Source organism: Chironomus tepperi, unplaced genomic scaffold (genome assembly GCF_022539635.2).
Source record: "Chironomus tepperi strain 1889 unplaced genomic scaffold, CSIRO-AGI_Ctep_v1 contig_219, whole genome shotgun sequence".
Taxonomy (NCBI): domain Eukaryota; kingdom Metazoa; phylum Arthropoda; class Insecta; order Diptera; family Chironomidae; genus Chironomus; species Chironomus tepperi.
The window spans coordinates 2,181,544-2,204,297 of record NW_027226341.1 but is presented as its reverse complement, the minus strand read 5'-3'; the positions used below and the strand labels follow the sequence as shown (position 1 = coordinate 2,204,297).

At 31.3% G+C, this 22,754-nt stretch overlaps 1 protein-coding gene across 1 annotated transcript; it reads right to left on the bottom strand.

Moving 5' to 3' along the window:
- Positions 1-977: 977 nt before the first annotated feature.
- On the bottom strand, positions 978-22,095 carry LOC139090591 (uncharacterized). Its single transcript, XM_070640353.1, has 8 exons — positions 21,447-22,095; positions 14,543-14,784; positions 11,442-11,585; positions 10,716-10,816; positions 9,900-10,073; positions 6,542-6,696; positions 6,187-6,466; positions 978-4,827 (listed from the first exon to the last, which is right to left on the bottom strand). The coding sequence occupies exons 1-8, from the start codon at positions 21,619-21,621 to the stop codon at positions 3,264-3,266; spliced, it is 2,835 nt and encodes a 944-aa protein (XP_070496454.1). The 5' UTR covers positions 21,622-22,095; the 3' UTR covers positions 978-3,263.
- Between the last annotated feature and the right edge of the window lie 659 nt (positions 22,096-22,754).

The following is a 22,754-nucleotide window of genomic DNA, read 5'->3' as shown; positions in this document are numbered from 1 at the left end:
AAGGAACGAAATAAGAAGAAAAAAATGAATCATTGAACTAACAACTAATTACATCTTTTCATTCGTATCTTTCAGAATTTTCATGTATTGTTGACTTTTTTGCTTATGTATTAAATATTTGGTGTGTGCTGAATATCAAGAGCAGTTTTTCATCATCATCATCGTTATTTGCTTTTAGATCTTCTTTTTTTCGATATTAATTTTTTGGGCTCCCTTTTTGTGTATGTATTTATCTCATATATTCCATACGAATAAGGACAACACAAAAAATGTACAACATATATGCTTATAATTTGAGATTAAATGAGATGATTTTTCATTTTTTTTCTTCTATTTATCCTTTATGCTTGTGCAAAAATCAATTTATCGATCTCAATGATGTAGCATTAAATGTGGTTTATGTTGGCTTTGGATACACAAAGTAAAGAAAAAAATCAAAAGAAATAGGATTTACTTCTTCAAATTCACCTTTTTTGCTCCTACATCGTGGATTTTGTTCATTGAAAAGGGCTTAGCATATTTTGCCAATTTTATTCTGTAACTAAAGTTCGACGAAACTTTTTCTCACCGCCCATTGTTATAAACTATAAAATAATCCAAATGCTCTTAGGATATTGAAGTGGAAAATTTATGTAAAAAATTAAAGTTGTGCTTCTAGTTATAAATTCACACTTGTAGGCAGAGGTATAGCCATGGGGAACTAATGGAAGGATAGAAACAGTTTTGCATTTGGTGCTAGAAATTGACAAATGGTAAGTAGTAATAGATTCAGTTTCAGGCGACATTTGATGGAGGCCATGGATCACAATTGATCAGTCAGGCCAGCGAAATAAAGAAGTAAGTAACCCTTGAAGCTCACAATGTAGGTATGGCTCAATAACTGAAGCCAGATCGACTTGATTCTAGTCTGAAACCGGATTTCATCAGACTTGACCTGAGTTCAAAGTCATGCTGGCTTGAGCAAAGCTCGAAGTCGATTCAAATTTTATATAGAGTCGAGTCATTTTTAAAGGTCGATTATTTTTCGCGTGACGTAATAATTGAACAGCCCTAATCTCTTGAAAATTTTAATGATTTTATTTAAATTTTCAAAGAAATAAAAGTTTAAAAGTTTCGCAGTTTAATGTCACATTTAAAACTTAACCGCCGAGTTTCTGTAATTATTCCGCATCAGTTATCCGACAAAAATATTTAGTACTCCCCATCCAGTAACAAAAATAATCATTAATGATGAAAAGTATAATATGATAATAAAAATAAAAATTTTGCCTAACTAGGAGAATTTCTGGCTTTTTTTAATTTACAACCCAGTACATTTATCGTATTGAAAAAGGTTAAATAAGAAAGAAGAAATAATGTAAATTATAGGATAATTAATATTAATTTAAGAGAACGGAATAATTTTCAACTCAGGCAAAAATTTTATTTTACTTTTCTATTTTTTTATTCGTTCTATGCTGTTTATTTTGCCTGAAATGAATATAAAAAAAAAACTATGGAGAATTGAAATTTATATTTTTTTCTCATCGTACTACGTATATATTCACATTTTTTGGAGTTGAGAGCGAGGAAAAATAAAAGGAACTAAAAAAAACAAAATAAATATACATAATTGAATAGGAAAGCTTTTTTATGTTATTTTTCTCGCACTCTCGAGACCGAAAACAACCGGCCTTCGTAGCAAATATTTAAATAAATTTTTATACTGTTGTGTTATGCCATAAGTAGAGAAGAAAATCAGCTTAGGCAAATTTTTATGCTTTTTCTCTAAAAAATTCACTTGCTGTATAGATTTTTTGACCTTTTTTTCATGCTTCAATTTTTATTCATCGTCGCAAGCTATGAACAACAAATGTCTATACAGATTTTAAAAATTCATTGCCTTAACGTCAGTTTTTTTTAATTATGCTGTGTGTTTTTATATAGTTAAAGCAAGGCATACCCAAAAACAAAAAATATTCATCAGATATTAAATTTAATTTAATTCAATTACGAACACAATACACAAATTGAAGGGATGAGGGGTTGGTTCCTTGCAGCGATTTGTTTTTAATAAGATACAGAATGAAAAGCATTTCCACACAAAAATCGCGCCTATAAATTATTTAACAGCAGAAAAGGTTTTCGTCTCTTTTTTTCTATTTCGAATAAAAATTGGTGGATGGATGGATGGAGGTTTATTTTTAGTCTGTTTTTCTCCCTTTTATATCCTCGGTGGCTTGAGATGACGACGCTTATCAAATAAACGGTATATCCATCTTTTGCATGCTTTCTCTAAATTATATGTTCGAAAATTGATCAATTCTTCTCCTGATGTCGTCTTCATACATAATAAATATTTTCATGAATATAAATTTGACAAGCTCTAGAACACTGAAAATCAGGTTGTAACTGTGTTTAGGAAAAAAATGAGATTATCAAATATTTATTCAAATAGAATTAGCAAAAGCTTTTCTATTAAGATGCGTTCAGAGATTCGAGTGAAGTGAAACATGTGCGATAACATTGTATATACTGTACTGTTTTCAGTGCAATGACACTTTATGCTGCGAATGAATATGACCCGAGTGACACAAATGAAGAATGATCCACTGCACCTCTTTTATTATCATCAAATGGAAGCAACCTTCGTATGGCGTACATGCGTCTTTCAGAAATATGCGACTTCCATTTGGTGTTAGTAAAAGAGGCTTGGCGAAGCCTTCTTCATTTGTGTCCTCTAGAGTTCCGTGTCGGTGTCTTTTCCATTTGTGTCTGTCACTCGGGTGAATAACATGAATTGATTTTTTCTTTTGATGTTGCAATTGAAGCATCAATGATTTATTTTTTCGAACGTATACATAAATCATCGAAATGGCGAGACCATCAAATTGAAACCTGTATTTGGAAAGCTATTCCTTTTTTCCATGGATTATTTAAACTGATTTAACCTGTTTTATTTATCAAAAAATTCTGCTAGCTGGTGTTATTGCCATTTAATATAAATCAGTTGCAAACTGTGTATACATATTTGGATTGTTGTCACATACATGTGTCTCAAAGCATAGCTTAACGTGTACATTTTGTGTGCCACCATATTTTGATTTAACCACATATACTTTTGATATTTTATGAGATCGATTCTGTATCCTAAACTAAATAAAAATTGTTACCTAAAAAAATTTTTGGCTATTTATAAAATAATGCTTGGATGTGAAGATAATTGATTTTGGATTTACATACTAAAGAAAATAAAGTTTATCGTCTCATTCGGAAATTCGTTTTCATTGACTTTTTGTGCGCTTTTTACACATTTTACATAAAACAGCAATAAACATAACGACAACAAAACATGATCCAGAAACAACTAATGCCCATTTAACATTTGCATATTCATCATATTCATAATCATTATCAATATGTCCGTGCCGACAAATTTCGGGCGATTCATCATTTAATAAATGTACATTTTTTAAATTAAATATTCCATATGTCTGTAATGTCTCTTCGATATTTGTTATTATTGATTCCATTGACCTTTCATCATTATTATTCGCTTTTGATGCATTTGGACAATTGACAATGCCATTGCATAATAAATGTTTGGGTAAACAAATTGTAGGATTTCCGGGACAAACAAAGTCACAAGGACTTTTTAACATTTGTGTTCCACTTGTGAGTGTACCGTCAGCATTTCTTGGTAAATGGAAAAGTTCTGTCCATACTAAACGGAAAGCACTCTTTCCAGGAAAACGATTGTCTCCTGTGTATTGAATTATAACTGGCAGTGGATCATCATTGGTGTTATCGAGTGCACCAAGCTCTGCAGCTGATAAAATTGGCAAATCTTTTGCCATTGTTGCATTTTCTGGACATACAATAAATCGTGGTTCTAATCGACCAGCAAGATATACTTCAATTTTTCCAATTTCACAACTTCCATAAATACCAAATTTCGCCTTATCAATACTCAACCATAAATCACGTTGCGCCGAAACTTTCAATTCCCATATACATTTAACATTCTTCTGTGGCGTGCCAGTGAGTGGTAAGCCGAATGCATTTTTATGCGGAAATACCAATTCACCATCTGCCTTTGGGCCGAGAGTAATATCACCACATAAAGGCGGATGCACAAACTCATAATTTGCTGTAAAGAGTGTATTTGGATATTTGAAATAATGTTGTGTTGCATACTGTCCAAGTACCATCATCTCTAAGTTCATTTGATTGTCAGATGATATGATGCGTACGGGACGTGGAATATTATCGCAAAAGCATGCCAAACGGTGTTGAGTCTTATTCTTCTCTTCCCATATTATTATCTTATCAACACGTTCTTCGTGGCATCTGGTGCATGGTGAAACTGTGTAAGGAGATTCTTTAAAGGAAATTGATATCATTTCAATTACAACACGTGCAAAAGCTCTTTTGTCGTTAACAAACTTATATTGGCATCGTACATCACTTGTAGACGCAACTCGCTTGTAAATAAGAGTATTTAATGGCGATCGTAAAATACCATGGGGATGTTCCCATGCGTAAAATATTTCATCACATAATGTATTTGGAACGCCTGAACCAAACTTTGTATTATTGAAGAAATCATAATGACCCCAATAATACAATGAACTTCCACTATATGATCCTGTACGGCTCACAAATTTAACAAACATTGAACGTCCGGTACTAACAAAGTCAACCTTCTCCATTGGCTTGGAAAATGTATCGCAGAATGTCTTAATAACTCGTGATGGATCTGGATAGTCTGCATCATAAATTGTCAATGATTCAGCACAGTCTCCTTCTGCTTTTACTATTGGCGCTTCTATGCGATTTATGCGGAAACTGTTTTTTTTTTGTAACATTGACGATTCCGATTTTGTTTTTGCATTGATATTGTGGCAGTTCCAAGAAGAAAAAGAGGAAAGAAAAAAAAGAAATAATTTATAAAATAAACTTTTTCGTTTCAATAAAGATTAATATTCCGCAAGAGCTACAGTTGCCGCTTTTTTTTTTCATTCACTCTGTTCCTTAAAGTCTGTTTATTATATATGTGTTGTTTTGCTTTTATGATATGAAAAATAAAGGCATGAAATAATGATAAAGTCTTTCCCTTTTACATATTTTTTCTTACTTTAAAAGAATTTTTTTGCTCCCTAACTTTACACACAGGGGTGTGGCCAGAAATTTTGTGCATAGGCCTAAGTGACACAAATGAAGAAGGCTCCTGTAAGCCACTTTTGTTTACATCAAATGGAAGTCGGCTTCTTGAAAGGAAGCTGTTGATAAAGACAGTGTAGCAATTTGGCAAACAGGTAGCCACAGGTAGCTAGTGTTAGACATTAATTGAGAAGGGGCCATGGGTCACAGCGGATTTGTACAGCCAGCAAAGTAAGTAAGTAAGTAAATGGAGCCAACTTTTAGCCTTCATACGGCTGCAAAAAATAGTCCATTTGATATTAATATAAGAGGTTAAGCGGAGCCTTAAAAATTTTGTGGAATCTACTTTATTTGTTTCGCTCGAGAAGGAGATTTGAAATTTTTTGCATGGATCTCAAAAATTTAGGGTGGTTTTGGAATTTATTTACTCCCAAAAAGCATGGGTGTGGGAGTTTAAACCATCCTGAATATACCCCTGTTTACACATCCATCCCTTTACATTTTTCGAGTCAGTCGATGAAATTTCAACGTTTTTATATTTTCCAGCTCTTGAATGAGAGAAGAAAGAAAACTTTTTATATTTAGAAAAAGTTTTGAGGGGATGAAAGCTCATTTTTTATGACTTACGAAAGTTCGAGAAATAAATTCCGATTATTTTTTTTCGGGTTTTTCTTGATAAAATTATGTTTTCATGGATACAACTTCCACCCTTCTTTTAACTTGAGAATATTCAAAATAAAGGATGTTTGAAGGCTTCTTTTCATTTCTCTTCTGCAAAATTTTTCATCGCTCTTCTAAGAACTTGTTACTATACAGAAATTATTTATTAAAAATTCCAAAATTACATAAAATAATGAAGAATGAAGCGGCAGAAAATTTGAATATTTAGACTCGATCAAAATTATTTAATTAATTTGATTTTTAAATAGCTCTGGGCACAAAGATTGTTAGCCATTTTTGCGTGCCAGTGATTGTTTCTAAGTATAATTAGATTGTATTAAAGTCGTAGCATAGAAATTTACTCATTTAAAATTCAAAAATTACCTTGGAAAATAAAGTCGGACAATTTCATTTTCCACGCCTTGAATATGATAGTTGCATGATGTATTTGGTGGATACCAATGAGCAACACTCAAAAATATTCCCTCGGAGGCACTTGTAAGTTTCAAGGCATTTGAGCTAAGAAGCCAATCGCATACATCATTCTTAATTCCAGCTGGCTCAACATATCCAGGCCAATTTCCAACATTAAAATGAAATCCTGTATTCAATAATGGACCAGCTGGAGATGATACAAATTCTACGTACATATGTTGTGATGTTCCTGAATAATAATGATGCACAGAAAAAAGAGAAAATCAGAAACTATTAAGAGAATATAAATTGATCATAAAATTACCGATAATACTGAATGGAAATTTGCCCATTCCACAAAATTGTCCAATAACTGGAGCGTTTTCATCACGTCCGTCGTGAACGGCTAACCAATCATATGGGCAATGCTCAGGGCCTGATCCAATTTCTTTCATTGGACAAGTAATCAGATTTTCACACCTGTTGATAAGATACAAGGGATTTAGTCAATCGTAAAAATCATCATAAAATATTTCAATGTTCATATTTGGAAATCTTTAAAGCTTTTGTGATTCTTTTAGTAAATTCCGACATTGGAATGTTTAATACTTCATAGAAATCAGTTTGAAAATTCAAAAATAAATCAAGAGAAAACCTCGAAGTCGACACGGCAAAAAGTGAAAGAGACTTGTTGCTGATATTTACAATAGCTTTTCGTGTTTCAAATCTATCTTAGTGTCACTCAATCTGTGCTTCGTTATAAAAAATCTTCTTTTCTTCTCCATCTTCTTATACATACTTTTCTTTCGACTCAGTTTTGCAAACATCAGATTTTATAAGAGAGAAAAAAAGCCATCCAAAGAAGCAAAAAACAAACAATAAAAATCGATAATGATATTAGAATGAATAAATAGAATGAATAGTGACTCAAAATTGCTTTAAGCGAATAAAGATGTAGAAAAATTTTGAAAGCTAAAAATAACAAATTTTCATTACGTATACACAACTTTTCTTTCGGGGAAAGTATGGTTATTAGAAAGTTTTATCATAAGCAAGACTTAGAAGTAAACAAAAAGTTTTTTGATGAAATTCATATTTTTTCTTCTTCTTCTTCCCCTAAATGCTCTTAATCTCCTAAACATTAAACCTTATATTTCCATTAAAGTGTTGAATTAAATCTTTTGCTACCACGTCATAAATATAATAGGTATATTATGAATCTCGTTTAATCCTCTAACCCGAGCGAAATGCGTCAAATCAATCTTTATGGTGCTATCAGGGCAACTTCTCTTCTAATCGTTAATAAAGCGAAATACCAATGCTTAAGCGAACAGATTGTGCAAATTAATATCCCGAACAGAACATCCCAAAAAGTTTGTTAAGGTTACTACGTCAACATATTAACGGGAAGACACGTTGTTTCCGTGATGGCACCTTGATGACTAATTTTGATCCAATCCCGAGATTTTTAAAGATTCTGCTAAAACTCTTTTATTAACACAAAATGGAATCCGACTAAATTTAGCGCTCATACAGACCTATGGAGTTATAAAGTTCCATTGCAGAGCTTTTTCCTTTGTGTCTCTCGGATTTTAAGGTGAAAATGAGATTCACTGCTTTGTGCGCCTCGGGTATAATTAATTATTTTTATAATTCTCCCTAATTGGATTGACGGAGGATAATAGCTTAAAAACTCTATACCCGGCATTAAAAAATTTTGAAAATTTTCATTACGAATGAATAATTTTCTTATTCTGAATTTTCATTTTCATCTGTATTTAAGGCTTACGAAAAAAACAATTTAAATACCTAATTGTCTCATTACTATTCGACATTCTATATTTCCGAATAAGCTATTCAATTAAACTCAACATTTTAAAACCTCAATTTAACTACAATTTAAAATAGACTGAAAATTAGATCTAAAATTGATTAAGGTAATTAAAATAATAAAGTAGCGAGTGATAAAGCAGATGGAAACTTTTACTTGAATCATTCTCAACAACCGACATCAAATCCACAACCCAAAAATGTTTTTACAGTATCACCTTTTCTTATCAGCAAAATAATTTTACTTTTAAAGTAATTATTATGACCTTAATTCCTTTTGCGTCGATTATTTACTTTAGCGCTATTGTTGGAAAATTTTAATAATACTGGTTAAGTAATAGGAAAAGTTTTATTCGGTGAGATAAAGTACATAAAATCTTATTTGAGAGAAAAGGGATTTGGAAATATATCCTTTGTATTTTGAATATTTTTATTCTAAAGTTTGAGGTTATGTAATATTTTTTGTCAGTTTATCAATTTTATCAATTCAATAACTGAGCGACACAATAAAGAAAGGTTCGTCTCGGAGCTTTTAAGGCTCCACTAAAGCTCTTTTATTAACACCTAATGGAAGCCGCTACATGTAGCCATATAAATGCGGCTTGGTAGCGAAATAAAGCTGCTGCTTCTTCAAATTTCATTTTTATTCTCAATCAATGTTGGTTAAAAATAGATTTCCAAACGACACAAATGAAGAAGGCTCCAGTACAGCCCGATCTGTTTGGATCCATGGCAGAATCTTCCTCATTTGTGTTGCTCGGAATTATTTCTCTTTAGCGACTTATTTGAAATTAATTCATATAGCTAGGTGCATTTTAATTTCATATGAAATTAATTTAATCCTTAAACTAGAAGTTTAATAAAAGTTTTTTATTTGAATTTATCAAAGGAAGAAGATGAGCATTAATAACTATGTTATTCATTTTTATCAAAAGATAATTATTTCTCTTTTAATTTTTTTAATTTTATTATAACCACATAAACCTCAACAAAGGATAAAAATCATGAGAGTAAAATAAATTAAAAATCCAAAAGTGCTCTGCTAAAAAAGAATTGTGTGGTTTGTTCATTATTTTAAAATTTTTCTATGAATATGCTTTATTATATTTTATTCTTTGTACCATATAAAAATCATTTTAAACAATTAAAAGCTTGTTCTTTGAAACTTGTGATAATTAAATCATCAAGGGGCCTATCACTTGCATATTACAAAAGGGAAGGGTCCTTGAGATTTGTAAAAACTCAATTTTTCGCTTTACTTACTAAGTCAGTGCGATCCATATTGTCTGCCGTGGCAGAAAAAGGCAATTATGTTGGAATAGCCATGCCACGAAGGTGTGCCATGGCACAAAACAGCTTAAACAATACAGAACTAAGTGAATATTCTGACAATCCTGACATTTACATAGCTCAATATAACCAATTTAAATTACATTTTGGATTGCAAACTGATTCGCGTTTCATGAAAGTTTCCACACCACTACTTTAATGCTTAAAAGCTTATTCAAGCTTACACTAATTGCACACCAGATGCTTGCAATTTAAGTACACATCGTTCTTGTTTTATTTCATTTTCCGTACATAAAATTTACGTGATGTGAATATAATTATTGCTGCCATTTTTCTCTAATTAGAAAATTTCTCTATTTTTCCTACCACTTTCTATACTCATAAATAATTTAACAGCGCGTCGGTAATTTTTATGTTAGTTGGAAATAAATATCATTGAACATAGGAAGCAAATGTATGTGGAACTGAAAACTAATAGACAAACCGACATAAGAAATCAAGGAAGCTTTAAGTTTCCTAAATGACACAATGAATTTACAGTCTATATAAATGCTTCAAATTACCTTTGTCCATCGATAGCAAATTGTTCATTCTGCAAATATAGCTTGATAAATGGCTGCCGCGTATGTAAACGATAGCGACATTTTAGTGCACGCGGATATATTCCAGGAAATGCTGGCGATTGCACGTAGCACGTCTGCAATCGACAATCACGAAATTCTCGTTCACAATACGAGCTATATTAAATGGAATAAAGAAAGAAAGAATGAGATGAAATACAATAAATAAATTTAGCAAAAAAGTAAATGAGAGGCAAGATAAAAGTAGATGGAGTAGTGGGATATCCATGAGGAGTGGATTTACAGAATTAATCATTCTCGACAAGTGCCATTAATTTTGCTCCCCCACAAACTCACATTCTCATATTCTTATATAAATGTGTATGCATTGTACACAACAATTTCATGTCATGTCCATGTGTTGAATTGTTATACTGTAATTTTGTGCTTTATGTGACTGTCATTGTAACACCGACAAAAAGCTGTAACTCTAACTGTAAAATGACATAAATTTATACTTCAGTGGGAGTGCCTTGAAAGCACTTAAAGTAAATAAGATTATTTTACTACATTTAATCCTTAAAAAGTACTTCCTTTAGAGTAAAAAAATAAGTAGGCAAAGAAATCTCTTTAAATTTATTTACTAAAGTTAAGCATGCATAATTTTGCCATTTTTACAAGTAAGCTTACTATATCTTAATTTTCCTCATCTTTATGTATATCTATCATCATAATCTCTCCTTTACTTCCCATACATATTTATCTATCGACTGTGTACCATATGTGCATACAAAATTATACTTGAATTTTCATACTAACCCTTGAACAATTTCTCCACGTCTGTTTGGATATAACTCAGGATGTTGACCATAACGTAAATAGACTTCTGTTTCAGCTCTCGAGTCGAATGCAAAATAAGTCTGCAAATTGCACATACAGGAAGTAAGGATAAAATTTCCACGAATAAAATATTTTTTTTACAGTTTACAGAGATTTAATGTTTACTGCTTCGCAAACACGGCTTGTGGATTAAAATGAGGTAAACAATTTTTTTTTTAAATGTTTAAGGCTATAGGAATTAGCATTAAATTGTTTCAGACCTTTTGTTTGTATTAAAATTGATGATTCCATTGAGAGTAATTATGGTTAATGTATAAAAATCCAAGTCAACATGAGAAAAACAACAACCTTTAAATGTCTTATAGACTGACTTTAAGAGAATCGATAACAATTCCTCTAAAATTTCCTTTTTAACATTATACATGCCATCACATAGAAATAATGAAAAACGGTTTTAAATTGCTTTCATTCTTTTCACATAATAGCAAAGCACCGTAACTGTAAAATACTTTTGCCTCCCTTCTTAATTGCATGAAAACAATGTGAAAGCGAGGACGAGATAATGTTGAATGAGTAAAAGGTGAAATAATTCTATGGAACAATATAAAGTATTGTTTAATAGCCTTACGGGCAGTAAACATTATAAAAGTACAATGTGTTGCTGCTTTTATATATATAAAAAAATAAAAACAGCTTTCCACTCACCTGGTCGGTAAAATTGTCGGTGTGAAAAACTACTTTAACATAGCTTGTTTCGCTAATAAATGTTTGTGGCTGCTCTGCCTCACCACAAAACATTCCCGGCTCGCGGCGATTTGAGACATCTGTTTTAGAATTTCCATCTACTATCTATTTAAAGAGAAAAATGAGAAGAGAAAATGAACATTTTCCACCAACAATGATTTTTTTTTTGCATGTATGCATAAAGTTTGGTAACTATTTACTTTATTTTCATCTTGTTCTTCTTCTACTCGTTATTTTATTCATTAAAATTATACATAAATTATTATTTTATTGAATCACAAATTGATTCCATTTAGATTCATGAATAATAAATGATTTCTTGTGCAATATTTCATGCATACATGCATTTTCTTTCATGACATTAATGCTGATGATGTTACTGCTTCTTGCTTTTCATACTTTTATTCCATAAATGAAAATTGAATATTTTTTCAAATAAATTGGTATGATAAGGCATCTATAGAGAAAATTGTGTGACAAATATGACTTAAATTGCATATATTGAAGCTTTAATGGAATATTTGCTGTAATTATGATACTGACAGGAAATATGATTCAGTGCAATACGATATGTATCTCAAATAAATGAGCTAAAGTAGGATGTCTATTATTGAAGAGTCATTCACTAAGCCAACCCTCTTGAAAATTGTAGGATAATTGTTAGTTCAAGCAAAAGAATCATTTTATGGAAGGTCAATGACAAAGAAGTGGAAGGAGTTCAATAATTCTGTTTTAGTGCTCTACGATAACTTATAATTAGATTCTGAATTAAATTTGATGTTTAATATTTAATTGATTATTTGATACTTTGTGTAAATAATTCGGAATCAATTCTCTGAGGCGTTGACACTGACTAAATTCTCTTTATTTGTTTTATTCTGCAACGAACAGCACAACATGTTTGCAACTTTGTCCCCGTAATAACCGTAACGGTAAGACTGGAAGTTGCCCTGACGACACCTCGACAACTGATTTCAGCATTGTGCCACTTAGGTTGACCTATATGAACCTTAAGTCTGCTTCCACCCAGATGAAAACTTTGTATGGTGATGAAGAAATCTATCAGGATTCCTGATGAAGCATGTATCAACGCTTTGCAATTCTATCTATATTGTGGCAGTAGCCATTTTATTATTAATGCTGAGATTGGATACATCATCATTATATTGACCTCATTTTCAATTAAATAGGAATATGATTTTGATAAATTAATTAGATATTTGTATATGGAATCATAAGCAAACAGAAAATTGTCGAATAAGCATATTTGTGATGCAATATGCCTGTAAGTTATAGGTTAGCTTTCCGTACTTTAATTCTAATGAATGAAACTCTAATTATTGGTAGAATCATACTTTAATGTTTCAGGAATTGGGTTTGATACCTCCAATGTACATCCGATTAGGAGTCGTATTTCAAAAACATTAAAAACTGTGCTGATCCGGTATATGAAAAGTAAGTATGAAATTTGAGCACTAAAAATTAAAGAACAAACTAAACATCTAAACACTCTCAGCTCTATCCATAAGAGAGACAGCCTTTCAACTTTATCTACTCATCACCAACGTGAAAACAAATATAATTTTCCATACGAGAAAACTTTAGCATTTCCCATCACATTGTCATCATAATTTCATTAAATTGAAAGAAAAATAAGAAAAAAATTTCACGTCAAAGACATTTGTTGGAAACTTTCGACGAACTGTAAAGTTTCTTTGGCACTTAAAAACTTTTCACTTTTCCCAGAAGAGTTCTTTGCCAACTTAAGTTATGAGATGCACGAGGAAAAGTTGTCTGCTGCATCACCTGAAAAATGATGGTGATAAAAACGAATTTTTTCGTACCTTTATTGTTCTCTTTAATTTTTTGGAACTGAAGAAAAAGTTCAAAGAAAGAGAGAGAAAAAAGTTTGTCTTTCAATTCTTGCTACAGCAAATAACAATGATTCATCATGTTAAATAAAATTTCATTAAAATGCAGAGAACTGCTCTACATAGCAAAGAAAGAAATAATAATGAATTGAGAGAGAGAAAAAAATGTAAAGAGAAGGAAGCAAACAATTACAGATTGTTGAGAAATGTCATAGTTGAATAAAACGAGAGCTTTCTAGATATAGAAAGCTCTTCAACTGATTAATTTCAAGGGAATTGTCAGGTACTGGTAGAATTTTTAGTTGGAAAACCAAATGTTGATTTTTTGGTATTTTTATAGACGTGATTTCCAGAGTTGGCAAGACATCATTGGGGAAGAACCACAATGCTCAGTTTTTTGGGTAGTCCATACTCCTTCCTCCGAGCGATACAAATGAAGAAGGCTCCAACACGGAGCTTATAAGGCACCATATGGCTGCCTTTGATTTTAATAAAAGAGGTTATGCAGAGCTTTGAAAATTCTTTGTCGGAGCCTTCTTCACTTTCGTCGCTCGGGTCCTTAACTGGATTTTTTGGAATCCAGACTCTAACAGTCCTGGAAAATTTCTTTTTTTTAAAATTCCCCTACAAGGAGCATGTGATAGGATATATATTGTTTCAGCATTTCCCAAGAGAATCAATGTAATACTTATGGAGCCGCTAAGGAAAAAGCATGCTTAAAATGTCAGTTTGAGTGTAACAAATAAAAAAATAACATTAAATTTAATTGCAAATAAAATGAAGTAGGTATACAAAAAATAGCATCAAGTATCATTTAATGTATATGTACGTGTAATATAAAATTCCTTACAGCGATTTGATGTGTGACTCAATTCATATACACAGATACACACAATTTCTGTGCTCACTTACAGCACACGTTTCGGTTTTAATTAGATTTTCATTTCAATTAAATTTTTAATGAAACTTTTTCATTTTTATATCACTTTCGTGTAATTTTTTCGTGTCTCTTCACAACATAGTAGCAATACACAGAAGCAGGAGCAGCAGTTTCATCACGACAATTAAATTTTTCCAATTATTATGAAGAAGAATTAAATTTTGCTCATCTTACTTTTTTCATATTTTCTTTAATTCTCATTATGCAAATTGGCACGAATAAAAAGTTATTTCATTTGAACCAAATGTTACCTGTAAATATCCTCCATCGCAATAAGTTGAATTTACGAGTGTTCCAACTTTGAATTTTTTAAATGTCAGTCTAAGCACCCACTCTTTTGGAACACCACGGATGCTCTTAAAACGATACCAACATGTGAGTGGTCGGAAGCGATTTAAACGTGTTAGTGGTGGTGATTGAATATCTACATAAATGTCCACTGTCTTATTACAATGATCATCAGTTGAATCTGTGGGCACTAATGGAAGTCCGGCTGAAAATAAAGAAAATACATGATTGTTAATTTCATTTCTAATAAATGAGACAAGATGAAAAGAACTTAAGCTACTCTTAATTAAAGTATCTAATGAACATGAAAAATTTGTTCAAGACCACATGTGAAGATAAATAAAATGAGATGAAATTTTTCTTGAGTGTTACAAGGCCATTTCACTAATTATTATTACTGATTAATGCTGCTATTTATCTATGCTGAATGAGAACCCTCGGAGAGAAAGCAAAATATGCTTCACATATTTTCAATGGTCTTCAATCTGATGAAGAACATAAACAAAAGGAAACAAAGAAAAAGAAATAAAAATCGAAGGATGGAAAATTTCTATTTCTGCACGAATCAGCAGAAAAAAAAATGGAATCGAGGAAAGAAGAAGACGATAAAATGGGAAGAACAGAAAAGCATGGGAATTATAAACCCGAGCGGTACAATTAGTTGAACCACATTTTTTGTCGTAAAAATGGATCGAAAGAAGCCTTCAGTCCAGCTTTGCATCTTGCCGTCAATACAGCGACTTAGCGGTTCCAAGGTTTCCCGAAGTCTCGGTCTCGACAAATTCTCGAGATCCGAGAAACTACCCGTGAAATCTCGGTGTAAGTCTCGGCATCAAGAACCCTAGCAAATACATTGAGCTGCTCGGTATACGGAGACATGAAACAGCATCAGCAGCAGTAGAAGCAAAAATTCAAAAAATGATAATGAAGGGTAATATTTTTCACTCTATAAACTTTGAGATAAACAAAACAGTATCAAGCCTGTGCTGTTATACAACATAACAATACAACAAGAACAATAATAAGGACATTGCGAGAAAATTTTTATTAAGAAGGGAAATGGAAATATTCTCATGTCATTGACTATATGCGATTTGAAATGACAAAAGGATAATAAGGGAATATTGCTGGAAATTATAAGCGATAAAATACATTGCAATAAAAAAAGTTGTAATGAGATCTTTTGTTGTCACCATTCTATTTGCTTCATAAATTAATTTCCCTTTTTTCCTATATCGTTTCCGATTATTTTTATTGCTAAAGGAAAAATGATGAGATGAGCGTATGATATATTGTGTTTATAAGTTGGATACAAAAAAGAGAACATTACAATAATAGTTGAAGAAATAGCAAAATAAAACGAGATTTATGTGTTGGGAGCATCGTAACTCATGAAATTGTTATTTATTCAAGGACTTTTTGTTTTTTAAGATTCATATATTCATTTTATTAGTTTTATGAGCAGTGATATCTGTAAATAGTAATTTCATAAATGAAAACATATAAAATATCACTCAAATTTTGATATGCTGTACGTTTTTGTTTGCTGATTAATTAAATGAAAACAAATTATCTCAATTAAACTATTTTAATGTAATAATATATCCTAAAAGGCACATGGCGTGAAAAGGTTGGAAAATAGAGTTGACAGGGAATCGTGATTTTGAATTCACCATGTACCTTTCGCCCGTGGGTATAAATGGAAACCATGACGTATTAAACTTTCAAGCAGCTTGAGAATCTGATGTACTTGAAACATTTAAAATCTCAAAATGGATCAAAAACAACCATCACAGTATCGTCAGGGGTTGATTTATAAGTTAACACATAACCCTACCTAGTGTAAACTTGGTGCATAGGTTTGCATACGTAGGTATAGCGTAGATGTAGGAGTAGGGGTATATCGAAAAATCGACCCAAGGGCAGATCTCTTAGATCTAAAATCAACTGAAATTTCATATGGAGTCGAGTCAACTTTTCTATTCAAAATCCGAGTCGATTTTGAACTCTAGGAGTCCCTAGCATCTCATGTTTTAAAGTTTATGTAAAACGTTCTAACAGTTTGATTCACATTATTGAACTATTTCAGAATTTAAGAACAATCTCACAACCAGAAAGGGAAAAACATTTACGGAAAAGATACATCCTCTACACTTCCTTTAAATTGTTTTAACCAAGTTTAAACTTATAATTTCAAAAGTTAAAATCAAATTTAATAAACACATCTTCAGTACTTTAAACAATATGTTACCATTAATTTAATAAACTTTTTCAGGAAAAATGAAAAAAAAAATATTTGATATTGCGACACTTTGCAAATAACTTCCTAATCTACTTCGAAACTTTGTAAAAAGTTATGTTATTCTTTTACAATATTGTTACAAGTATAGAAAATTCAACAATACATTTGATCAAAAAAATGGAGATGAGAGTAATTTCATCTTTAATAAAAAGCTTTACAAGTTTCTCTTATGTTGACTTGTAGAAAAGCTAACAGAAAATCTCTTACAATTCATATTATAATCTTTATGTGTGTTTCTATCTTTTTCTTCGTTCTTTTTGACGCTTTTCAAACACTCAAAATGAACAATAAAATGAAAAGTTTTCTTCTTTCATGTTTGTTTCTTTATCATTGTTAGATGGACAATAAAGTTTATTATTTCGTTTACACAAGAGAAAGTAATAGGAGATAGGAAACAGAAAAGAAGCTTTTATTTTCTTAAGCACACAAAAGTAAGAGACAAAAAAAAAGTCACAAAAGTAAGTAGGAAAATAAAAAAAAGAAAATGTTCATTTATGAAAAACCGTCTTTATGATTCTTTCGGCGATGATAATCTTTCGACTTGCGACTATAAACATTCATTCATTTTTATCACCGATCTTGAATTATATGCCATAGATATGTACATAAACATGAGTATTCAAAAATATTCTTTCATCACATTCATAAAAATAAGATGCAGAAGGAGCGAATAAAAATTTACTTGTCCCAAGGCATAGACAATATTTTGAAGCCTTAATTCTGATAAATATGATGGTACAGAGCTCGAAGTCGAGTAAAATTTTATGTGGGGTCGAGTTGACTTGAGTCGACTTTTCCATACAAAATCTGAGACAATTCTTTGTAATATGCTTTAACGATGAATTGAAAAGAATTTTTAGGAACCATAAAAAATTTATTTTTTCCTAACTTATTTCAGAATATTAGATGTGGTTATGTGGTTACCAGAAGCGTATCCAAGGGAAATAGGATCAAACATCTACTATTTGGTTAAACTTATTTAATTTGCTTAAAAATCCTCTAAAAACTTTGCTAATTTTACACTGGATTGCCATAAGACAAGCTAAGGTGTGCCTTAAAACATTTTTAAAATTCTAAAAATATTTAGACTGTTTCTAAGAAAATTTAAAATTTTATAAATGTTTCACGAGATTTTCCAAACCTAAAATAGCTTTTAGATTGTGCATAGGGTCATAGGCGTATTCAATAGGGTTTTGGGAGTCAAAATCCTTCTTTTTGAAAAAATTCTAGATTATATTAAGGTTTTTCGAGACATAAATCCCAAACATCTTCAAATTTTGCGTTTCATTCCCACCTTCACCCCTCACGCCCCACAAAAGCCATTTGGGTACCCCTCTGTAAAAATTATATAAAAGCATAGTCTCTGCCTAGTTTATTTAAAAGCATAACAGTGAGAAAGTAAAAATTTATTTCGTGCTCACTCAAAATAATACTTTATGTTGATATGAAATAAAATGAAACCATAAAAACATTATTTTTTTTGTGAAGACATAAAAGCAACTCTGTGAAATTTCCTACCATTGTATTTTTGTTTTCTGTTGTTTTATTCAAATGAATGGAAAAGAAAGTGAAAATCTTGGTATATTCTCACTCGCATGTTTGTACATTTATATGCGAGTGTGATACACACTTGTGCTGCTGCAGACAATTTCTTTACCATAAATAAAAGCAAAATGAAAAACAAAGGAATTTTATTATTTCCTTATGATGCTTTTTTCACTCGCAATATGGATACAATTTTACGAATTTTCTGTATTTTCTGTCTGTATATATTCAGTCACATACAGATAAATAAGTAAAAGTGACAAAAATATCATAAGAAAGGAAAGAAGATGTTGAACATAACAAGTGTTTATGTTTTGTCGCATTCTATCATCGTCACATAAGAAAAACTATGTCATCATTATATTATCTTCATGGAAACCCATTGCTATCTCTTCTCGTCATTATTCTATTTTATGCATTGAATGCATATGAAACCGACATATCTTTATCGTACTGTTGCTGTATTAAAAAAAATGTTGGAAACTGAAATAAGCAACAAAAGTTTGCGTTAACCAAAATTATTTTCATAATTTTATCCTCCCCTCTCCTCCTTCATTTACTGGCATATATGACCTTTCAGACATTCTGAAGCAAATTCTTTCATATTATTTCACTTTGTGTATGAATAAATATGTGCGTTTATTTTAACGAAAGGGAGTCCTTTGAGGAATAAAAAAAAACATACAGCAACAACAAACGAGAATTTCTTGCCTCCCATCTACGGAATGGAACAGAATTTTGTGTGTCTCGTTATATGATTATATCGTATATGCCTCATGGCTTATATTTTCACTTTATGTTGAGTCGCACAGTTAGGAGATATGGGCATTGGGAAATGAGCGATACAATCTACTCTTGATTTTTTATAACATAAAATGCTGAATACAAATTGAGGACATTGAATTAATTTTGCATTGCTTTTATGTCGTTCTTTTTTTTATAAATAAGTTCATAAAGTTTATATGATACTTAAGGAGTAGATATTGTGGATCAAAATAAAATGACTTGAGTTAATGGCATTTATGCTGTCCAAAGTATGATGATGAGCTTTTTAAAAGGAACTATACCTATGGTGATACAAATGAGTTCAGCATCATAAGGACAACAATATCTTATTTAGCTCCAAGTCGCCATACATACATACATCTGAACATTGCCCATCAAAGATAGTGAATTTTTGTGTGAATAAAAACTTGAGGCAGCAAGAAATATATAACAAATCCAATGCTCAGCTCACATATAGTGTAAAAAAGAAAACGAGCTTTATGGATTATTTTTTCCATGTTTCTTATATTTTGGCACAGTTTTATTTTATTTTTAATACATTGAGTTTTTATCTTTGTTCTATCTCTGTTATAGTTTCCTCTTTATGATTATTATTATTATTATTATTATGTTTTGTAAAACTGGAATTTTTGTAGGCAATTGCTTTTTAAATTTTTGTCTCCATGTTCTTAGTCATTCATCAAAAAAACGTTTTCTATTTCATTCTTATCATTTAATTTATTTGAGTTTTAATTTTTAACAATTTGCTATTTTAGAGTTGGATATGCTGAATTTTTGGCAAGAACATAACTTGTGTAACATCTCAGTTTGAAGAGAAAATAAGGTTTAAGGTAATGTTTTCCAAACTGTTTGTCATGAACCTCATGCCATGTACAGTTTCAATTGAGGCTAATCACCAAGGTGTGCCGTGGCCCAAAATTTTTTGAATAACACTGGTCTTAAGGAAGAAAGTAGCCAAGTTTTTGAATTCAAAATGTGTTCAAAAGGTGCGACAGTTAAAAACAGAGCTCGAACTCCACTCGATTTTTACATGAAGTCATGCCGACTTGAATCGAATTTTCAATTCAAAACCCGAGTCAGCTTCGAGCTCTGGTTAAAAGATTTTCAAGGATCTTACATCGGATCTAGATTTTTTTAAAACGTTTTCAATTCTTTTGTTCTCTCTAGTGGAATATCCTTCCCATATCATGACATGTTCCACAGATTTCAAGTTTTTAACTAGACATACGGTCTAATAATCACAGCCTGTTCAGATCTGATTAAATAATATTCTCGTTTAGTTTCAAACTCAGAAAACTAATTCAGACCCTTCTAAATCTGTTCCTGGATCGACTTTAATACCTCCCCTAACATACAGTAAAGTACATTGATGAACTTAAGCATGATGGGTAAATATAGCGCTTTCAATGTGTATACACGTCCATGAGAATTTCATATACATACTCTGATACTAAGCAAAACAATGAAAATAACAATTTTATGCTCTACAATGCTTAATTCTTTCCCTTCAACTATTGTAATGTATGGCATTTAAGGCGGCGAGGAGGGATGGAGGAAAATGAAGAAAGTATAAAACGCAACATGAAATCAAAATGAAGCACACACAAAAAAAAAGTTTATTTTTTGCCTGAAGTTTTCCTATATGCGTCGTGCTGTGAATTTCAGAGGATCATAGAATATAATAGCATGTGTGTGGTACATAGCGAGCTAGCGAACGAAATTGAGTATTGCATATAGCGTATATCATGTCGAGAAAGCTCACTTTACGCACCAGTAAATAATTCTCTACATTTTTAACAATGATAAATTGACTTCAATTGACTGGAAGAGAAAGGAAGTATTTCACGGCATGTCGACTTCAAATTCAGATAATTTAGTACTTTAAAGTATGTGTATGGAATGCTTCATTATTGATAAAACATCTCATGAATATTCCTGCATTAATATTCATTCAGCCCCCCAATTTGTCAATTTTTTGGTGTGTATACTCGAGAAAAAAAAGCAAGCCAAAAGCATCAAAATTTATCATATCTCTTTTATATTAAAAAATTGCGATGACACAAATATTTCATTTCTTTTTTTTTCAATTTTATGCATACATATTCGCACATATGTGGCAACTAAAGGAAAGAGAGGATGAGAGAATGATGGAGAGGAATTTCGTTTTTTTTTTTAGAATTTAAAAGGTCGACGGGAAGGAAGAAAAAAAAATAGGAATTTAAAAGAAATTTCACCTCTCTTCTGTATCGACTGCTGTTGTATTGATGATGCTGGTGTTGAAGTTTGCACAAGCGCAAAAATTAACGTAATAAATAGAATTTTTATCCATAATTTGAGTAATCCATTGAGAATAGGTTTCGATGATGTACGATAACCGATCACGAAACAATTAAACATTGATGGTGCCATCGCGAACGTTATGGTCACGTTGTCACTTGATTATCTAATAAATTTTTATCTAATAACATAATTTTCTTCTATTTACTATTTGATTTTATTTATTACACTTGTGCCGACAATTTTTTTTCTTCTTTCCTTTTTATATTTACTGGCACTGCTACACAATCACACACTCTATAATTTTTTTCTTCTCTCTTATTTCTTTAATTTTTTATTATTCACTTCTCTATTTATGACAATAAAATTTGCTCCAAATTGAATTACTTTTTATGCTTTTCATTCCAGAAATACACATCGGCACTCACATTTGTGTACACAATACAACAATAATCAATGAAACTGCATAAATTTTAAATGAGAATCCGCAATTTTCTCCTTTTTTCCCGTTTTGTGCAAATATTATTCCATATGATGCCTATATTATATTTTATGTTCATCACAACTTATCCATGCCATCAGTTGACTTCCTTTATTTTCATGTCTTTGCACCTCAACGATTGAAAATAAACTAAATAGAATACTCAAAACTCCTACGTTTTCATCTCCTTGCGCATAAAGCTTTTTGAGAGAAGCATGTTCATAAATGAGAGCTTTTCCTCTCTGTTGTTATTTCTAATCATATACGAGAGAGATTGTAGGAATCGTGTTGTTGATAAAAAAAATTGAGAGAAGGAAAATTTGGCAACATGTCTCAACTACAGGATACTCAGACATGAGATAAGGTGTCCAAAGTTGGATTTAATGACTTAATTAATAGAATTTTTATTTTGTATTAAAAATTTGGTAACAACAAGCAGGTTTACAAGGTACAGATTTCTTTGAGAATTGACTTTTTATAACAATAAACATTTTGATGGTTTCATAGACAACAAAGACTACCAAAAAGGACAAAATCTGTGCCAAATAATTGTTAACATTAAACCACAAAATTAGAAATTTTGTTGAAAAGATGAAAACTGCTAAACAAATTTCTCCATATAAAGTCCACAAAGTGTATTCTGTCAATTGATCTCCTGTCTTGCAGTACGAATTTCCAAATTGTTGGTAGATGAAACTGATGTCGCAAATGAACATGTAGATCAGCATTACGGTGGTAAATATAAAAAATTGCAGAAAGATCCATGGATGGTTATTAATATAGC